Source organism: Cetorhinus maximus, unplaced genomic scaffold (assembly GCF_964194155.1).
Source record: "Cetorhinus maximus unplaced genomic scaffold, sCetMax3.hap1.1 HAP1_SCAFFOLD_2566, whole genome shotgun sequence".
Classification (NCBI taxonomy): Eukaryota; Metazoa; Chordata; class Chondrichthyes; order Lamniformes; family Cetorhinidae; genus Cetorhinus; species Cetorhinus maximus.
In genome coordinates this window covers 6,221-25,503 of record NW_027598501.1, presented here as the reverse complement: position 1 = coordinate 25,503, position 19,283 = coordinate 6,221, and the positions used below count along the sequence as shown (strand labels likewise).

Sequence of the window (19,283 nt, the reverse complement as noted above, 5' to 3'; positions counted from 1 at the left end):
ACTTCAGGGAATCAAAAATTGTGAAGTGAAAAAGGCAGTGAGTTCCTCAACTTATTTTTGGTGGTTGGGTGGGACAGTGGGTCAGACACTGTCCTTTTCCCCCCTCTGGGACTGGGTGGGGCAGTGGGTCAGACACTGTCCTTTTCCCCCTCTGGGACTGGGTGGGACAGTGGGTCAGACATTGTCCTTTTCCCCCCTCTGGGACTGGGTGGGGCAGTGGGTCAGACACTGTCCTTTCCCCCTCTGGGACTGGGTGCGACAGTGGGTCAGACACTGTACTTTCCCCCTGTGGGACTGGGTGGGACAGTGGGTCAGACACTGTCCTTTCCCCCTCTGGGACTGGGTGGGACAGTGGGTCAGACATTGTCCTTTCCCCTCTCTGGGACTGGGTGGGACAGTGGGTCAGACACTGTCCTTTCCCCCTCTGGGACTGGGTGGGACAGTGGATCAGACATTGTCCTTTCCTCCTCTTGGACTGGGTGGGACAGTGGGTCAGACACTGTCCTTTCCCCCTCTGGGACTGGGTGGGACAGACACTGTCCTTTCCCCCTCTGGGACCGGGTGTGATAATGGGTCAGTCAATGTCCTTTCCCCCTCTGGGACCGAGTGAGGGTAGTGGGTCAGACTCTGTCCTTTCCCCCTCTGGGACTGGGTGGGACAGTGGGTCGGACACTGTCCTTTCCCCCTCTGGGACTGGGTGAGACAATGGGTCAGACACTGTCCTTTCCCCCTCTGGGACCGAGTGAGGGCAGTGGGTCAGACACTGTCCTTTCCCCTCTCTGGGCCTGGGTGGGACAGACACTGTCCTTTCCCCCTCTGGGACCGAGTGAGGGCAGTGGGTCAGACACTGTCCTTTCCCCTCTCTGGGCCTGGGTGGGACAGACACTGTCCTTTCCCCCTCTGGGACCGAGTGAGGGCAGTGGGTCAGACACTGTCCTTTCCCCCACTCTAGGACTGGGTGGGACAGCGGATCAGTCACTGTGTCGTGTGTGTGCGCGCACTGTAGATGGAAAGTTAGCTGCCGGATGTGTCCTATTTTGGACCTTATTTATTTGTTGAACAATGTCCTGTACTTCAGTTGGCACCAGGTAGTGCGATCTGTAACCCAACACCAATTTGAGGTAATTAAGTATAATAGATGGTTGCACCTTCAAATTCCAATTACTCACTGCATACTAACCTCTGCCCAAAATACCTGAAGCATGTAGCACACGGCTTTCTGATTGATCGTTATGGCAACAGGAAACAATTTCTGTTACTGAGTGGCTTGCTCGGCCGTTTCGAAGAGTCAACCACATTGCTGTGGGTCTGGAGTCACGTGTAGGCCAGACCGGGTGAGGATGGTAGATTTCCTTCCCTGAAGGACATCGGTGAACCAGATGGGTTATTATTATTCGTTCCTGGGATGTGAGCATCGCAGGCAGGGCCAGCATTTATTGCCCACCCCTAAATGCCCGCGAGAGGTGAGAGCTGCCTTTTTGAGCTGCTTAGTTCAGGCCCCTGGGTTACCAGCCCGGTAAAGCTCGGTGCTTTTCACACTTTCAAGCGGACACGCCACCAAAACAGGCGAGCTGGTCATTTAACTCATTGCTGTTTGAGGTTGTGCTCCAACCTGCTGCCTTCAAATTCACACTGGCTGTGAATAGGTCCGGCCTACGTGGTCTCCAGACCCACAGCAATGCGGCTGACTCTTCGAAACGGCCGACCAAGCCGCTCGGTAAGAGAAATTGCTTCCTGTTGCCATAGCGATCAATCAGAAAGCCGGGTGCTCCATGCTTCAGGTATTTCGGCCAGAGGTTGGTATGCAGTGAGTAATTGGAATTTGAAGGTGCAACCACCTTAATTGCCTCGAATTGGTGTTGGGTTACAGATCGGCTTTGGCCCTGGGGCGGCCTGAGGTCGCGAAAGGTGCTACGGGAATGCAAACTATCTCCTTCTACCAAAGGAAAGCAAAGGCGGACGGTCTCGTTTCAGCTAAGCCTGGCACCGGCCGGCCTTTCTTCCGCCTCGGCAAGTGGAGGGTGACGTGTGCTGCCGCTGGGCGGGACCGCGCTGAGCGTGACCCCGTCGACAGAACTTCCACCTCAATCCCATGGGGCTCGCACCCCTGTCGAGTTAGATTAAAACAACCGCCCCCACCCCCCGCCCCGGCGTTCGGTGTCCCGGCTCGCTGCAAGCCGCCGTGGGCCTGTGCCCAAGTGTTGCCCAGCGGTAGGACAGTGAAGCCGATCTTGTGAAAGGAAGAAAAGGGGTGGGGGGCATTCGTGTTTTAACAAATGGAATGTGGGTCAAGCGACAGCGAACCGGATGTAACGTGGCAGAACAGTACCGTTGGTTATCTTTCTTCACCCAGAAGGTGACGGCAGCCTGGGGCAAGGGTTGATCCAAGAACAGCAATCGCATGACGTAATTCTGAGCCAGTGCCGGCAGCTCCCTGAGGAAAAGGAAGGAGAGGGGAACAAATTAGCCGGGGTGGGGGGAAAGAGCACTTACATTATTTTGCACCAACACTCGGCAGTGACATTGGAAACAGGCAGCGAGATTGTAAAGCAGGCGGTCTCATATCAATCAGCCATTACAGGCCGGGCCATCAATAGCCCCAAATATTGAGCAGGTGACATATTGAGGGGTAACAGCAGTTCCACATGTTTTGTGTCCCTCTGCCCAAGTCCGGTCTCGTCCCCGTACTCTCTTGTACAAAAGTATCACAACAATTCTTTCATAATAAAACTAACTTGGCTGCTGACTGTTAGCCAGTGACTTCTGAAAGAAAAACTTTCATTGATACAGCGCTTTTCATGACTACCAAACAGGTTTTTTTTTTTATTCATTCACGGGATGTGGGCTTCGCTGGCCGGGCCAGCATTAATTGCCCTTGAGAAGGCGGTGCTGAGCTGCTTTCTTGAACTGCTGCAGTCCATGTGGTGTAGGTACACACACTGTGATGTTAGGGAGGGAGTTCCAGGATTTTGACCCAGCGACAGTGAAGGAACGGTGATATAATCCCAAGTCAGAATAGCGAGTGGCTTGGTGGGGAACTTCCAGGTGGTGATGTTCCCACCTATCTGCTACCCTTGTCCTTCTAGATGGTAGTGGTTGTGGGTTTGGAAGGTGCTGTCGAAGGAACCTTGGTGAATTTCTGCAGTGCATCTCGTAGATGGTACACACACTGCTGCTACTGTGCGTCGGTGGTGGAGGGAGTGAATGTTTGTGGATGGGGTGCCAATCAAGCGGGGCTGCTTTGTCCTGGATGGTGTCCAGCTTCTTGAGTGTTGTGGGAGCCGCACTCATCCAGGCAAATGGGGAGCATTCCATCATACTCCTGACTTGTGCCTTGTTGGTGGTGGACAGGCTTTGGGGAGTCAGAAAGTGAGTTACCCATTGCAGGATTCCTAGCCTCTGACCTGCTCTTGTTGCCACAGTATTTATATGGCTAGTCTAGTTCAGTTTCTGGTCAATGGTAACCCCCAGTATGTTGATAGTGGGGGATTCAGTGATGGTAATGCCATTGAACATCAAGGAGCGCTGGTTGGATTCTCTCTTGTTGGAGATGGTCATTGCCTGGCACTTGTGTGGCGCGAATGTTACTTGCCACTTGTCAGCCCAGGCCTGGATATTGTCCAGGTCTTGCTGCTTTTGGATATGGACTGTTTCAGTATCTGAGGAGTTGCAAATGGTGCTGAACATTGTGCAATCATCAGTGAACATCCCCACTTCTGATCTTATTATGGAAGGAAGGTCATTGATGAAACAGCTGAAGTTGATTGGGCCAAGGAAACTCCTGCAGTGATGTCCTGGAGCTGAGATGACTGACCTCCAACAACCATAACCATCTTCCTTTGTGCTAGGTATGACTCCAACCAACGGAGAATTTTCCCCGATTCCCATTGACCCCAGTTTTTCTCGGGCTCCTTGATGCCACACTCGGTCAAATGCGGCCTTGATGTCAAGGGCAGTCACTCTCATCTCACCTTGGGAGTTCAGCTCTTGTCCATGTTTGAACCAAGGCTGTAATGAGGTCAGGAGCTGAGTGGCCCTGGTGGAACCCAAACTGGGTGTCAGTGAGCAGGTTATTGCTAAGCAACTGCCACTTGATAGCACTGTTGATGACCACGTCCATTTCTTTACTGATGATGGAGAGTAGACTGATGGGGCGGTAATTGGCCGTGTTGGATTTGTCCTGCTTTTTGTGTACAGGACATACCTGGGCAATTTTCCACATAGCCGGGTAGATGCCAGTGCTGTAGCTGTACTGGAACAGCTTGGCTAGGGGCGCAGCAAGTTCTGGAGCACAAGTCTTCAGTACTATTGCTGAAATGTTGTCAGGGCCCATAGACTCTGCAGCACCTCACAACCAATGAAGAACTTTCTGAAGTGTGGTCACTGTTGTAATGTTGGAAACGCAGCAGCTAGTATGTGCACATTAAGCTGCCACAACAGCATTGCGACAATGCCTAGATAATCTGTATTTCGCAATGTTACTCAAGGGATAAATATTGGCCAGGACACCTTGGATAACTCCCTGCTTGTCTTCAAAATCGTGCCATGGGATCTTTACATCCAAGCGAGCAAGCAGGTTTAAAGTCTCATTTGAAAGATGGCACTTCCAACAGTGCAGTGCTCCCTCAATGCTGTACTGGACTGAGAGCCTGGAATTGTTATGCTGGAGTGGGACTTGAACCCTGTGAGTCAGAATCAAGAATGTGGCCACTGAGTCATGGTGGGGGAGTGCAGTTTGGGTGTTATGTGCCCGCACACGTGTGTGCGCGCTTGTGTGTGCATGTGTGCATACATGTATGTACGCACGTGTCTTTGTGCATGAGCGCGAATGCGCGAGCGTGTGTTTGCACGCGTTTGTGCGCGCTTGCATGTACGCGTGCGCATGTATGTATACGTGCATGTACGCGTGTGCATTTACGTACGTGTGTGCTTGTGTGTTTATGTACGCACATGCGCGCTCTGTCTGTCTATATACAGATCGCCACTCGTGGCCTTGTCTTACCTGAAGACAGCCAGGCATGTTGCCGGGTGGTTGTACAGCTTGTCGAGAATGGTCGGGCTGAGGCTCCTCATGTACTCGTGCAGATTCTTACACTTCAGCTTCTCCCGCTGCATGGTCAGTCTGGCACAGGGGCACTGCCAGGGTGCTTGGTGGGAGGAGATGAGAGAAGGGAAACGGGTTAGCTAGTGTTGCAAGTGAACCCAAGTCGCGGTGCACAGACAGCCGGCAGTTAAACTAGGAGCGAGGTTACGCAGCACATCTGGTGGACACATGCCTTATCTGCAAGCACTCACCAACCACCCCCTACCTTCTCCCCTCACTGCTCTAAGCAAACCAAACCAAAACTCCGTTACCCAGAGAATAGGGAACTCGAGACCATATAGAATGGTTGAGGCAAATAGCGGGGAGATGTTAGGCGTAATGGGTAATGTCACTGGACTAGCAATCCAGAGGCTCTGGGGGGGAAAGTTTCAAATCCCACCAAGGCAGCGGTGGAATTTAAATTCCGTCAATAAACTCTGGAATATAAAGCCAGTCTCAGCAATGTTGACCACAAAACGATCATCGAAAAAACGCATCTAGTTCACTAATCCCCTTCAGGGAAGGAAATCTGCCATCATTGCCTGGTCTGGTATACAGGCGACTCTAGGTCCACAGTAACTGGTTAGCACTTTGGCCCTAGGCCACTCAGCTCAAGGGCAATTAGGGTTGGGCAGCAGCTTCTGACCCTGCTGGTGACCACTACATCCCACAAAAGAATAAAGGAAATGGCACAGGTGCATTTAAAGGGGAAGCTAGGGTTAGTGCAGGAGGAAGGAATAAGAGGAAATTCTGATAAGGGCAGATGAAGAGGGAGCATAAACCTTGAGGGCTGAAAGCAAACTTGATGCAAATCTGTGCAACGAATAAATTCTCTTAAAAGAGAATGCGGAGAAGCTGAGGAGGGGGAAGCCTGACCTGATCTCTAAACTTATGAAGGGGTTGATGGGCTGAACATAGGGAACTGTTTCCACTTGCCAGCGGGACCAGGACACTATAGTCACTATTAGAGTCACATTAAGAAATCAGGAGAAATGACCTCACCCAAAGAACGAGGAGAATGTGGAACTCGACACCACAGGGAGGGGCTGAGGCGGATACCATAGATGCCTCTGAGGGGGAAGCTGGATAAACGCATGAGAGAGGAGGAATGGAAGGAAGAGTTGATGGAGGGAGGTGAAGACGGATGGGAGGAGGCTCATGTGGACCATCAAAGCCGACATGGGCCATTTGCTCTGAATGGGCTCGTTTCTGTGCTGTACAATTCTATCTAACTACACAAATTTGCAAAGGTGAACCTTCGACCAGAAGCCATGCTGTCCTGATCAAGACCAGGGGCCAAACATCCTGGTGGTGCACCCCAGGCACTGCAACGATCAACCGAGCAAAGCGATTGATTCCTGAGTTACAGACAGATTTTTGATAGCTAAGGGAGTCAAGGGTTATGGTGGGGTTGGTGGGGGGTGGGGGGCAGGCAGGAAAGCAGAGTTAAGGCCAAAATCCGATCAGCCATGATCTCATTGAATGCAGGAGCAGGTTGGAAGGGCTGAATGGCGTATTCCTGCTCCTAAGGGCTATGTGCGGCACCATCAAAGTATCGCAGCATCATCAAACCCCCCCAGCTCTTGAGAAACATCTTGGATCACCCCGCCTGCAGCCAGTAACATTACAGTGCAGAGGCAGTGCTGTGCGCACAGCAAGATCCCACAAACAGATCCCGGAGGAATGCTGTGGTGGTGTCGGGTCAGGCACGGAGTAACGTGCCCAGCCCAGGTCATTCCCGGAGGTTCTGTGGAAGGGTTGAACCACAGCCCTCTGACTCAGAGATGAAACAGCCAAGCCAAGCAGACAGCAGTTGCAGCTGCCTTACCTCACAAACATCAAGCAGAGCACTTGTGGCAGGCAGGCAGCAAACCTCACACAACCCATTATGCTTTAGTGTCGCATATTACACTGTGATACACAAATCATTAGCTCAAACTGCAGCAACGCCCGTCACTGTTTCCCCAGTGGATTGCACAGTATCTGTACCCCAGTGTTATACAGTGACAGACCTGTGTCCACCAGCACTGTACCCCAGTGTTATACACTGACAGAGCTGTACCCACCAGCACTGTACCCGAGTGTTATACACTGACAGACCTGTACCCACCAGCACTGTACCCCAGTCTTATATTGTGATAGACCTGTACCCACCATCAATGTACCCCAGTGTTATACAGGGACAGATTTGTACCCATCGATCTGTTGCCCTATACACCTCCAAACACTTGTTCGAGGCACAGCAGACGATTGCGAGGGCAGATTCTAAGTTTTAACTGCTGGCTATTTTGAGTAGACACACATGTCCATCTTCACAGCCCCATCAGCGCAGGTCACTGGGATTTTTCTGACAGCACTGCCAATGACGAAGAAATAGGCAACACAGTCAGAGTGTTAAACTGTGTCACTGACACAATTTTCAATGGCTTCATGAGGGCGACGGTTTGATCTCTCCTCTGGTTCTCTTCCTCGCATGCCTCAATGAAATAATCCCCGATTTAAACAGACTGAACTGCCTGAAGATGATAAGGCTTCAGACCAAATCGCTGCTCTGCAGCTCTACTCTCAGTGACATCATGTCCTCCTCAGTTATAAACACACAAAAAGCTGCAACCGCTCTCCCATTCTCAGTCCTGTTTGCTCAACATCTCAGCTCGCTGACCTACATAGACTCTTGGCACCAGCAACGCCTCGGTTCTGAAAATTCTCATCCCATTTTTCAAATCCCTCCATGGTTTCGCCCTCCCTCCCCATCCCTGTAACCTTCTCCTCCGGCCCCATCAGCCTCCAACATCTCATCTGTAAGATTAACCCAGCACAGGGAACGCACGCCAGCCCGGGTCGCCCGCTCCGGCCGGGTCGCCCGCTCCGGCCCCGCCCGGGCCGCCCGCTCCGGCCCCGCCCGGGCCGCCCGCTCCGGCCCCGCCCGGGCCGCCCGCTCCAGTCACTCAAGTGGGACTTGAACTCACAATCTTCTGACTTGAGGACGAGAGAGTTACCCACTCTCTAGCAAGGTGTACTGATCCCCGCCAATACCGCCATCTCCCTCACCCCACCCCACCCCCCCACCTCCTCCCCCTCCCCCTCCCTCCAGTAAGTGCCTCGACGCTGCTGTAACTTAATTAGCTAAAGCTGTGTGAGATCACACTCAAGAGCTTCTAAATGTAAAACCTCCTGCCACCTGAATTGGACATGGAATCCACCACTGATGTGACAGCACTGGAACTTGATTGAGCTTTTGCCCACTCTCCATAAAAGTTTCTGATTGGAAAGAATATTTTTTACATTAATTATACTTTTACCAATAACAAGGGCCACTGCTTCAGTTGTGTAATAACTTCAAAATAATAAATACCCCTCAGTTTTTTGGTAACAGATTCAGTCAAATCTTGCATTTTATTGCGTTGTTTTTTGTTTCTTTATCTTTTCATGGGATGTGGATGTTGCTGGCGAGGTCAGCACTTATTGCTCATCCTAACTGAACTGAGTGGCTTGCTAGGCCACTTCAGAGGGCAGTTACGAGTCAACCTGGTCTGGAGTCGCTTCTAGGCCAGACCAGGTAAGGACGGCAGATTTCCTTCCCTAAAGGACATCAGTGAACAAGATGGGTTTTTACAACAATCGATGATAGCATCAGTAACAGTGATCATGAAACTAACTTTATATTCCAGATTTATTAATTGATATAAATTCTAACTGCTGCCATGATGGGATTTGAACCCATGTCCCCAGAGCATTACCCCGGGGCCTCTGGATTACTGGTCCAGTGACATTACCACTACGCCACCGTCTTCCCCCACAATTAATTTCCCTGAAAGGGGAATTCCACCCATTTACTGGAATTTCAAAGGGCCCAACATGTGATTCCAAAGGTTTTCCCACAAAAACCAATGGCCTTGGGATTGCAATCCCTTGATTGCAGGGAGTTGCCAGAAAGATGACATATTTTGACGTTAGTCCACCTTTAGACTCTGCTCCTGATTTTTTTGCCAGGGTTCACTCTCATAGCCTTCAACTCTCCCCAAGTATCCACAAGGCAGTGGAGCCACTCACTAATAGCTGGGAGCGTGGTTCGTGCATGCCAGGGCATATCCACATGCTGGTGGGCCTGCACACCATGTCTGGGGGGGGCCAAACCTCCTCCAAGTTCCTCTCAAGTTTTAGCCAGGGCTGTGAGGGACCCAGCTTTCTGTGTGTCACCAGGAGGAGGCAAAGCTGAGCACTTGCCAACGGAGAGGCTGTGTACTAACAGGGCGAGACTTTAGACGTCTTACTCTCTTTCCTGCATTGCCTCTAGCCAGCAGCCTGGGCCAGAAATGAACACACTCCGCCATTCAATAAGGTCATGGCTGATCGGATTGTGGCCTCACCTCCAGATTCCACCTACCCCTGATAATCTTTCACCCCCTTGCTTATCAAGGATCTATCTAGCTCTGCCTTAAAGATATTCAAAGCCTCTGCCTCAGCCATCTTTTGAGGAAAAGAGTTCCAAAGTCTCACGACCCCCTGAGAGAAATATTTCCTCCTCATCTCTGCCCCAAATGGGCATCACCTTATTTTTAAACAGTGGACCCAAGTTCTAGATTCTCCCACAAGAGGAATCACCCTCTCCACGTCCACCCTGTCAAGGATCTTATGTGTTTTGATCAAGTGGCCTCTTGCTCTTCTAAACTCCAGCAGATACAAGCCTAGCCTGTCCAGCCTTTCTGGCAAAGCAAAGCAGCGGCAGCACACAAAAGCTGAAAGCACGCTCACTCAGTCCACCCATGCACTGGACACACTGCATCGACCTGTTGGACGCACCTGAATCAACAGATGGAAAAGTCACTATCAGTTGCTTTTGTGGGAGCTTGCTGTACCCAAATTGGCTGCCACATCACCGACATCACAACAGTGACTGAGGGGGTGGGGCAATCCTGGGGTGGTGAAAGGCGCCATATAGATGCAGTTCTTTCCTTTGGTCTTTTTCAGACCCCAAAAAGCCCCATGTTTGCCCACCATCAAGTTCCATAGCTAATAACAGTTAATTGACAATAACCAAAAAAAAACAGCAACAAGATAGTTTCACCTCCACCTCTTTGATTTACCTGAATTGGGCCTGTTCCAGTCTCGATATAATGAAAACTATTGAACAGCTTAGACACAAACCAGACCCACACTCATTGTGGGAGAAGGGGGCGGGGGGGAGAGGGAGAACTCGCTGGGGACCAGGCCCATGCGCAGCGACAATGGCGCGGTATGATGGCGTCACCAGCGTGCCCCGATAGACCGGTTTCACATCGACGTCACCCGACGCTACGAAACTTCCGGCGCTGCATTCTGAAATCGTCCCCCCGGCTCTCTCTCTTTTCTTGGTGAAACCTTAAATTTCCCCGCCTTCGGCACCCACTTTGTGACCTCAAGTGACTTTAGATTTGACTTTTAACCGCATTTTATTTTTAGCGTACTCCATATTATAGTGGAATAGAAGCAAACTGCAGCGGGGATCTGGGATAAATATAGAAATTGCTGAAATAGCTCAGCCGGTCTAGCAGCATCTATAGAGAGAGAGAGAAAAAAGTAAGCGTCATATATTTGACTCGAAACGTTAATTCTGTTTCTCTCCCCACAGATGCTGCCAGACCGGCTGAGTTTTACAACCACTTTATGCTTTTAATTCCAATTTATAGTGGTTTTGAAAAAAAGAAAAAATTAACTTGCATTTAAAGAGCGCCTTTCACCACATCAGAACATCCAAATAAGCAATTTTTGGAGTGTTATAGAGAGGGCAGCAGCCAATTTGCAATGCAGCAAGCTCATGGAATTCACAGGTTTGATTCTGTGAATTGCAGAATTGTTACAGCGCAGAAGGAGGCCATTCAGTCCATCGTGTCGGCACCAGCTCTCCAAATGAGCAACTCACCTAGTGCCATTCTGATGCCTTCTCCCCATAACCCTGCTCATACATCCCACATACAGCAATGCAATAATAGCCAGGTTATCTGTTCCTGGTGGTATGTGTTGAGTACCAGTACAATTCCACTACACTTCTTAAAAATGTGTCACAGGTTTGTTTCATGTTCTCTTGGGAGTGCATAGAGAGTCTCAGTTTAATGTCAGATCTGAAAGGCGGTGGCTTTGACATTGAAGCCGTTCCTTAGCATTGTGCTGAAATCTCAGCCTAGATTAAGTCTATGGAGTGTGTTGAACTCACAGCCTTCTGATATTTCGACAACGACTTCCAAACCTGCAACCTCTACCACCTAGAAGGACAAGGCAGCAGAAGCATGGAAACACCACCACCTGGAAATTCCCCTCCAAGCCACACACCATCCTGACTTGGAAATATGTCACTGTTCCTTTCGTGTCGCTGGGTCAAAATCCGGGAACACCCTCCCTAAAAGCACTGTGGGTGTACCCACGCCACAGGTTAAGCAGGGGGCTCACCACCACCTTCTCAAGGGCAATAAGGGATGGGCAATAAATGCTGGTCCAGCCAGAGACACCCACATCCCACGAACGAATAAGTTAAAAAAAAAAGAAAAGAATGCTACTGACTGACATTTACTTTAATTGTTTTAGGATTACCACTCATTGCAAGTAATTAGTTAAGAAAAAACTATTAAAAATTGTGCTTTATTGCAAAAGATCCAGAACTTCTTTGATCCTGGGAAACTTCATGAACAAAGAAAAACTTAAGATGGGAAAGAATTTTAAAACTCAGAGCTTGTAATGTTGATAGCTGTAAAATACTTTACAAATTGGTTTGAAATCTACATCAGTCATTGCTGGAAAAGCTCAGAAGCTAAAAGTTTGTGGGTAGCAGTGTGTTTCAGTGGTTAGCACTGCTATCTCACAGCTACAGAACCTGGGTTCAATCCTGACCTTGGGTGCCTATATACATGGAGTTTACACATTCTCCCTGAGTCTGTGTGGATTCCAACAGGGTGCTTTGGTTTCCTCCCACCATTCAAAGATGTGCTGGTTAGGTGGATTGGCTATGGCAAATTGCCCCTCAATGAGTGTGTGTCCTGTGATGGACTAGCATCCTGTCCTGGGTATACCCTGCTCAGTACTGATTGCCTGTTAGGATAAGCTCTGACTCCCTGTAACCCTGAATTGGATAAAGTGGCTCTGGAAAAGTGAGTGAGTGATAAATTTTTGTCAAATAAATATTTTTAAAATTAGAGCTAGAAACTGGCTGAATGAGAGGCATAGAAAGGGTGTTGTGATCCTTCAGACTATATTATAACAATACACTTTAATGATTAGAAAGACTGATTTTAACAAAAATGTTTAGAAAGCTGCAGCAATATCCACCTATGCATTAGTTAGCTGCATATTCAAACCCAGATGATTAAATTCAATTCATTGTTTTACTGCGGAATATAACACTTAATTTTTTTTTATTCTTTCATGGGATGAGGGTATCATTGGCAAAACCAGAATTTTCTGCCCATCTCTAACTGCCCTTGCAACTCAGTGGCAAGCTCGGTCATTTCAGATCAGAGGGCAGTTAAGAAGCAACCATATTACAGGAGATCAGCAGATTTCCTTCCCTAAAGGGCATTAGGGAACCAGATGAGTTTTTATGACAATCAATGATAGTTTCATAGTCACCATTACTGAGATTAGCTTTCAATTCAGGAGTTATACATTGAGTTTAAATTGCACCAGCTGCCATGGTGGGATTCAAACCCATGTCCTTAGAACATTCCGAGGCCTCCAGATTACTAGTCCAGTAATATTACCGCTATGCTACCATCTACCCCTGAAGATTACAATTAGCATGATTAAAACAACAGCAACTGAAGCATCTTTAATGTAATGAAACTTAGGTGCTTCACAGGAGCGGTATAAAACAAAGTAAGATACAGAGCCATGTAAGGAGATATTAGGTCGCATGAACAAAAGCTTGGTCAAAGAGGTAGGTTTTAAAGGAAATGGGTTTTTATGATAATTTCATCGTCACTGTGAATAACTTTCCATTACAGATTTATTATTTGAGCTTAAATTCCACCAGGTGCCATTTGAACCTGTGTCCCCAGGACATTAGCCTAGGCTGTAGAATTACCAGCCCAGTGACATTACCACTACACCACCACATTCCCCTGATGGTCAGTAGCTGCCGAAACCACACTTTCAAGCAGTGCATTCCAGATCCTTAGCACTGGCTGCATTTAAAAAGGTTTTTCTTCGTGTAACCTCTGGTTCTTTGACCATTCCCCTCAAACCAGTGGGCCTGGCTCCGGACCCTTCCATGAATGGGAGCAGTTTCTCCCTCTCTTAGTGAAAGAATGGGGAAAGTGGGATTAATTGATTAGCTCAAACAAAGATTCAGCTGAAGGGCTGAATGACCTCCTTCTAGGCTATCTGGTCTCAGGGATTAATAAAGCAAACGGGATCCTGGGTTTTATGAGGACATTGGGTACAAAAGGAAGAAATTTGTGATATACCTGTATAAAATGCTGGCCTGGCCTCAGCTGGAATATTGCATCCGGTTTTGGGCATTGCGTTTTGGGAAGGATGTGAATGCACTAGACAGGGCGCAGAAAAGATTCACCAGAATGGTTCAGGGATGAGGAACTTCAGTTACTTGGATAGATTGGAGAAACGGGGATGGGGGGGGAAGGGGGAACGGTGCAGGGGTGGGGGGGTGATGTGGTTTATAATCATGAGGAGTCTGGACAGAGTAGATAGGCAGAAGTGACTCTCTGTGGAAAAAGAAGGGCCAAGAACAAGAGGGCACCAATTTAAGGTGATTGACGAAAGAAGCAATGGTGATGTCGCGAATGGAATGCACTGCCTGAGAGTGTGGTGGAGGCAACTTCAATGGTGGCTGTCAAAAGGGAATTGGATAAGTATCTGAAAGGGGGTTTGCAGGGCTATGGGGGAGAGGGACTGGGTGAGTTACTCTTGCAGAGTACGGGCACAGACATAAAGGGCCAAATGGCCTCCCACCCCGCACTGTGACTAAATGTATTTCTGGAGGTTTCAACACATGACTTTACCCCACATTTCAGTCACAGTTGGCCATCACATCTATCCCCTGTGATGCCCTGTCCACTTCCCATTGGAAAGCAAAAGGACTCATTACCCAATTGGATGATGCTTGACTCTCAGCGAAACAGCCTCCCCCCCCCCCAAAACACCCTTTTCAATATTTGTATATCTGGTAAAGAGAAATGTTCAAAGGAAATGACCAAAAAAAAATCTTTTTTAATGTCTGGATGATTTTTCTCCAGGGTTGCACACAGCAGCGTCATGGAGATTGATCCTTAATTCATGGCGACTTCAGGCCAACCCTAGAGGGTTGCCCCAGCCACGCGGCTGCGCTGTGTCCAGTTCCCATGTAGTCCAGGTGCCGTACGGCAAGATGGTGGCGGCCTACTGAGGTTAGAAAGGGGATGTAGGGCAGGTGCCGTACGACACGATGGCGGCGGCGGCCGGTTTGAGGAGAGGGGGGGGGGCAAAGAAACGAAGGGCCCAGGTGCCGTACGACAAGATGGCGCCCCCCTTCCCAGCTGAGATTCGGGCGGGCTGCCGTACGGGTGACGCACTACGGCGAGCGGCAGGTCGGGCTCGGGAGCGGCCCGCGGTAACTATTAACCCGAGAGAAGAGAAGGGTCAGAGAGAGAGAGAGAGAGAGGAAGCCGCGGCCTCGGCGCTTGTATGGCGGAATGACAGAGCCCAGGGCTCAGAGGGAGAGTCCCGCCGGCACCGGAGAGCCGGGGGCCGGTGTCGCCACCGCTCAGGGAGAGGGGCCAGGCCCGGGACCGGGTCCGGGACTGGGGGCCGGTGTTGGGCAGGAGGAGGAGGAGGCCCGGGACAGGCGGCGGCGGCAGAGGGAGGAGGAAGAGGAGCTGGATCCCCGTATCCAGGTGGGGCAAGGTGGATGGACAGAAAGATGCTGCAAGAACCGGAGAGCAGTCTATATGTACTTATATATGGTGTTTGTGGGTAGATATATACTGTGTGTGTATATATATATATAACTGTATAAAAAATGTCTGCTCACTTGCTGACCTCCAGTGCCGTTGCTCATGGATACTCAGGGCTTGTGAGAGCCTTTTTGTTTCTGCTTGTGTGGCAACACCACCTGTGTGACCCTGTCTCTCTCCCCCACCCAAGGGTTGAATTATATGTGCCTCCTTCCCACCTGGGAGCCGGTGTAAACCCTCGCACCCTCCAGGCTAATAAACAGGGCGAAGCCTTGTCTTATAGGTTGGCGGATGCTTGTAAATCCCTGGCTCCTGACCTGCAGGTGGGTTTTCCCAGGGGTTGTCAAGATCATTAATTAATTTTTTTTTTTTGCCCGTCTCTTTTAATGACCGTGCTTGTGGTGGGGGTTAGATGCAAGATTCTAACTCCACCTCCTCCTCCACCGCCCCATGTCTGTTTATTAATGGATCGAACTCCCCTCCCCCCCTGCTTACAATGTGTTGCTTTTCTTGGTAACAGGAGCATTGTACTGCAAAGTGATCTCCATCTGAAAAGTGACACTTTTTTGTAGATTTTTGTAGATCTAGAGTTTGTAGACTGGAGGGTGACTGTGAAGTTTTGGCTCGAAGTCAGGAAAACTTTTTGTTTTTAACATACTTTTAATATTTTGAACTATTGCGTTCTCAAATATATGTCTGTGTGAGAGACAGCGCACGCGGCAATTGGCAAAAGAGCCAGAGGGGAGATGAGAACTTTCTACATGGTGGGTTGTTGTGATCTGGAATGCACAACCTGAAAGGGATGATGGAACCAGATTTAACATTAACTTTGAAAAGAGAATTGGATAAACGACTTGAAAGGATAGAACATTTGCAGGGCTATGGGAAAGAGGAGGAGAATTGGGCTAATTCGATAAGTCCTTCAATGAGTTGACATGGGCACAATGGCTTCTGTGCTGTAAGACTCTCAAGTGCACATTGTTTGCAGGGAGCCCAGGAGTGTGGGTTTCTGATTTACCGACTGTAACTTAATCGCAGTTGCAATACAACAAATGCAAATCATCTCTCACAACTGACCCGAGGTATAAATGTTACATCATTCACTGATGCTGAAAAACCGGAAAGACTTAGTTTTGTACAGCACCTTTCATGGCCTTAGGATGTCCCAGCCATTGAAGTTTACTTGAAATACCATCACTATGTTGACACTGAGAGGGTTGGTGCTATGTGTGACACCTTTTTAACAACAATTTATATTTATATTGTGCCTCTCAAATAATAAAATGTCATGAGGTGCTTCATCGGAATACTAGCAACCAAAGTAGGATATCTTTCCACATAGAGGGATATTAGGTCAGTATTATAAAGTGTGATATAATCAATATGCTCAATACAAATTTTATAATTATATCGATATTGGACCAATTCACATTCAACAACCTGCTCTGAAAACTCTGCTCACGTTTTGACAAATTCCATCAGAGCAGCTGAGACAATCCAACATCAGGGGCAACTACCTGCACTTAGGACCAATGCTGGCATTTTGAGCATCCCCGGTTTTCATCGCTGCACCATACCTTCTGATTTCTGGAGTTCCCTCCTTAAATCTCTCCGCCTCTCTCTTAACACCCACCACCAATAACAGCTTACACTTGTATTGCCTTGAACATAGTGAAAGGTTCCAGGATGCTTCACAGGAATGTTGTCATGTAAAATTTGATGCTGTGGCACATGAGATAATAGGACAGATGATCAAAAGTTTGGTCAAAGAGGTAGGTTTGAAGGAAAGCCTTAAACTGCAGGAGATGAGCAGATATTTAGGGAGGGAATTCCAGAGCTTAGGGCCTAGCAAGCTGATAGCATGGACCCCAATGGTGGTGCGATTAGATAATGATTGTGAGTGGGGACCTCTGACAATTGCTTTGCTCCCCTCACCCTATTCTGGACATGCTGAATCCAGTGCAGAGCCTCACTGGAAACCTTTAACTGATCGTGGGCCTGGGATGTTCTGGTTGTAGGACCGAAGGAAGGTCAGAGATGGGGGCGTGATGAGAATTCTAAAATTGTGGCATTGCTGGACCAATGTAAGCCAGCGAGCACAGGGGCAATTGGGAAAGGGGACTTGGTGCAAGTTAGGACAGGGGCAGCAGAGTTTTGGATGACTTCAAGTTTAGTGGAGACGGGACTCTTTGCTCAAGTTTTTGGTTATCTGTTTTAGCATGCCATATAAGGTGGTGTTTCAAATTTTGTTTGATAGCACCTCTGTGAGGTACTTTGGAAACATGTAAAATTCTAAAGGGACTTGGCAGCGTAGAAGAAAGGAGAATGTGTTCCCCTGGCTGGGGAATCCAGAACTAATGGTCACAGTTTCAAAACAAGTGAAGAGGGCACCCAGTGGAGCGCATTACCCCGCCACGCCGTGTTAACTCAATAATAGTACAACAGCACAGCTCTTGAGGCTTTCCCCTGCCTGGTTGATGCTCCATAACAACAAAGCTGAGAAATGAAATCTTTTTATTAAGAGCTTCCATCTCGCTGAGGAGGCTTCAGACCAATCCACATCCAGCAACCTGCTCTGAAAACTCTGCTTACGTTTTGACAGCTGCGACAAATTCCATCAGAGCACATGAGACAATCCACAACATTCCAAAATAATCAACAACATCCTAAATAAGACAGCCCACAGCATTCTTTAAAAAAAAAAGTCAATTTGCCCTATCTCCCGATGTTAATGGACCCTTTAAAAAAATTCCGTAGTTTCACCAAAAAATAATCAGTTCTTCCTTGGGTCACACCCTATCTGTGTACGAAGTTTCGTTGCAATCTGCCCATTACTTTTTGAAATACATTATTTACAACAGGGGCGAAAATGTTACCTCCGCCAACCTTCAGCGGTGACGGTAATAAAGGGGTCAGCCAATTAGGACTGAGCTGAGGAGCAATTTCTCCACTTGGAGGATTGCGAATCTTCGGAATTCTCTCCCCGTCGCCCCTGGAGAGCTGAAGTTGACCAGTCGTGGAGTATGCCCTAGCTCATGGTCGATAGATTTTTGGATTCTTGGCAGGGGTGGAGTTGAGGCACAAGATCAGCCCTGATCTGACTGAATGATGGAGCAGGCTTGAGGGGCCGAATGGCCACCTCCTGCTCCTGTTTATGTTTGACTGTGTTAAAGGCTCTAAGCGAATGCAAGTGGCTGTTAACATAACAAAGCATCCCAGGTGTTTCACACTAAAGAGTGCAACGGATTGTAAGCAGGGAAATGGAGAGAGAGAGAGAGAAGCAGAATAAATTATATATTATCCACTTATACATAATGTAAGTACCTTATATATAGCAGAGCACAGATCATATATACAGGGTGCATGTAAAATCTCACCTGAGGGGAAAATGTCACTCTGCTGTGCTTGGCTTGTCTCGGGAATTGATTTTCTCTAATGCTGCCGACTTGCTTTAATTCAGTTCCTTAATTCGAATGCTCTGATAGTTCAATTTTTCAGCGCCAAATTGCCACTGTGCCACTTCTTCCACTCCTTAACTTAAATTAGTGCTAATTCAGTAGACTACAAATGAGGAAATATTTCACTGTAAGGCAGCGATGTCAGATGCTGCAATTGGAGTCAAACATGTTACTCGGTGTATTTATGCAACTGGTTCCAAGCTTTCTTTATGTATTTGTAAACCCAGCTCTCTGGGTTCAGCCGAGTAAAAACGCAGATGCAAGAAACTAATTTGTGCACGAGGATATAAACCTGTCACTAAGTTCATCTTTTCCTGTCTAGGAAACCCTGCAGAAATTTTGTTTCATTCACCGTTTCCCCCCACCCTCTCTCTCTCTATATTTCCCCCCACACCATCTCTCTCTCTCTATTTCCCCCCACACCATCTCTCTCTCTCTCGTCCCCCCCACACTCACTCTCTCTCTCTCTCTCGCTCGTCCCCCCCACCCTCATTCTCTCTCTCTCGTCCCCCCACACACTCTCTCACTCTCGTCCCCCCACACTCTCACTCTCGTCCCCCCACACTCTCTCTCACTCGTCCCCCCCACTCACTCTCTCGCTTGTCCCCCCCACTCTCTCTCTCGCTCGTCCCCCCCACGCTCTCTCTCGCTCGTCCCCCCCACGCTCTCTCTCGCTCGTCCCCCCCACGCTCTCTCTCGCTCGTCCCCCCCACGCTCTCTCTCGCTCGTCCCCCCCACGCTCTCTCTCGCTCGTCCCCCCCACGCTCTCTCTCGCTCGTCCCCCCCACGCTCTCTCTCGCTCGTCCCCCCCACGCTCTCTCT

The 19,283-nt window shown here is 48.8% G+C and overlaps 1 protein-coding gene across 2 annotated transcripts in view; it reads right to left on the bottom strand.

Annotated features, from left to right (window-relative positions):
- The window catches only part of LOC144677467 (general transcription factor IIH subunit 4-like), a 33,116-nt gene extending 14,460 nt beyond the window's left edge, over positions 1 to 18,656 (bottom strand). Inside the window, exons 1-3 of one of the 2 annotated variants that reach the window (XM_078537551.1) lie at positions 18,381 to 18,656; positions 5,003 to 5,136; positions 2,330 to 2,434 (exon numbers count right to left, since the gene is read on the bottom strand). In XM_078537551.1, coding sequence (XP_078393677.1) covers positions 2,330 to 2,434; positions 5,003 to 5,115 — 218 coding nt within the window. In that variant the 5' untranslated portion in view covers positions 5,116 to 5,136; positions 18,381 to 18,656. Of the gene's footprint in view, positions 1 to 2,329; positions 2,435 to 5,002; positions 5,137 to 10,170; positions 10,314 to 18,380 lie in introns of those variants that run through there. The other variant, XM_078537550.1, reaches the window with a different exon arrangement.
- Between the last annotated feature and the right edge of the window lie 627 nt (positions 18,657 to 19,283).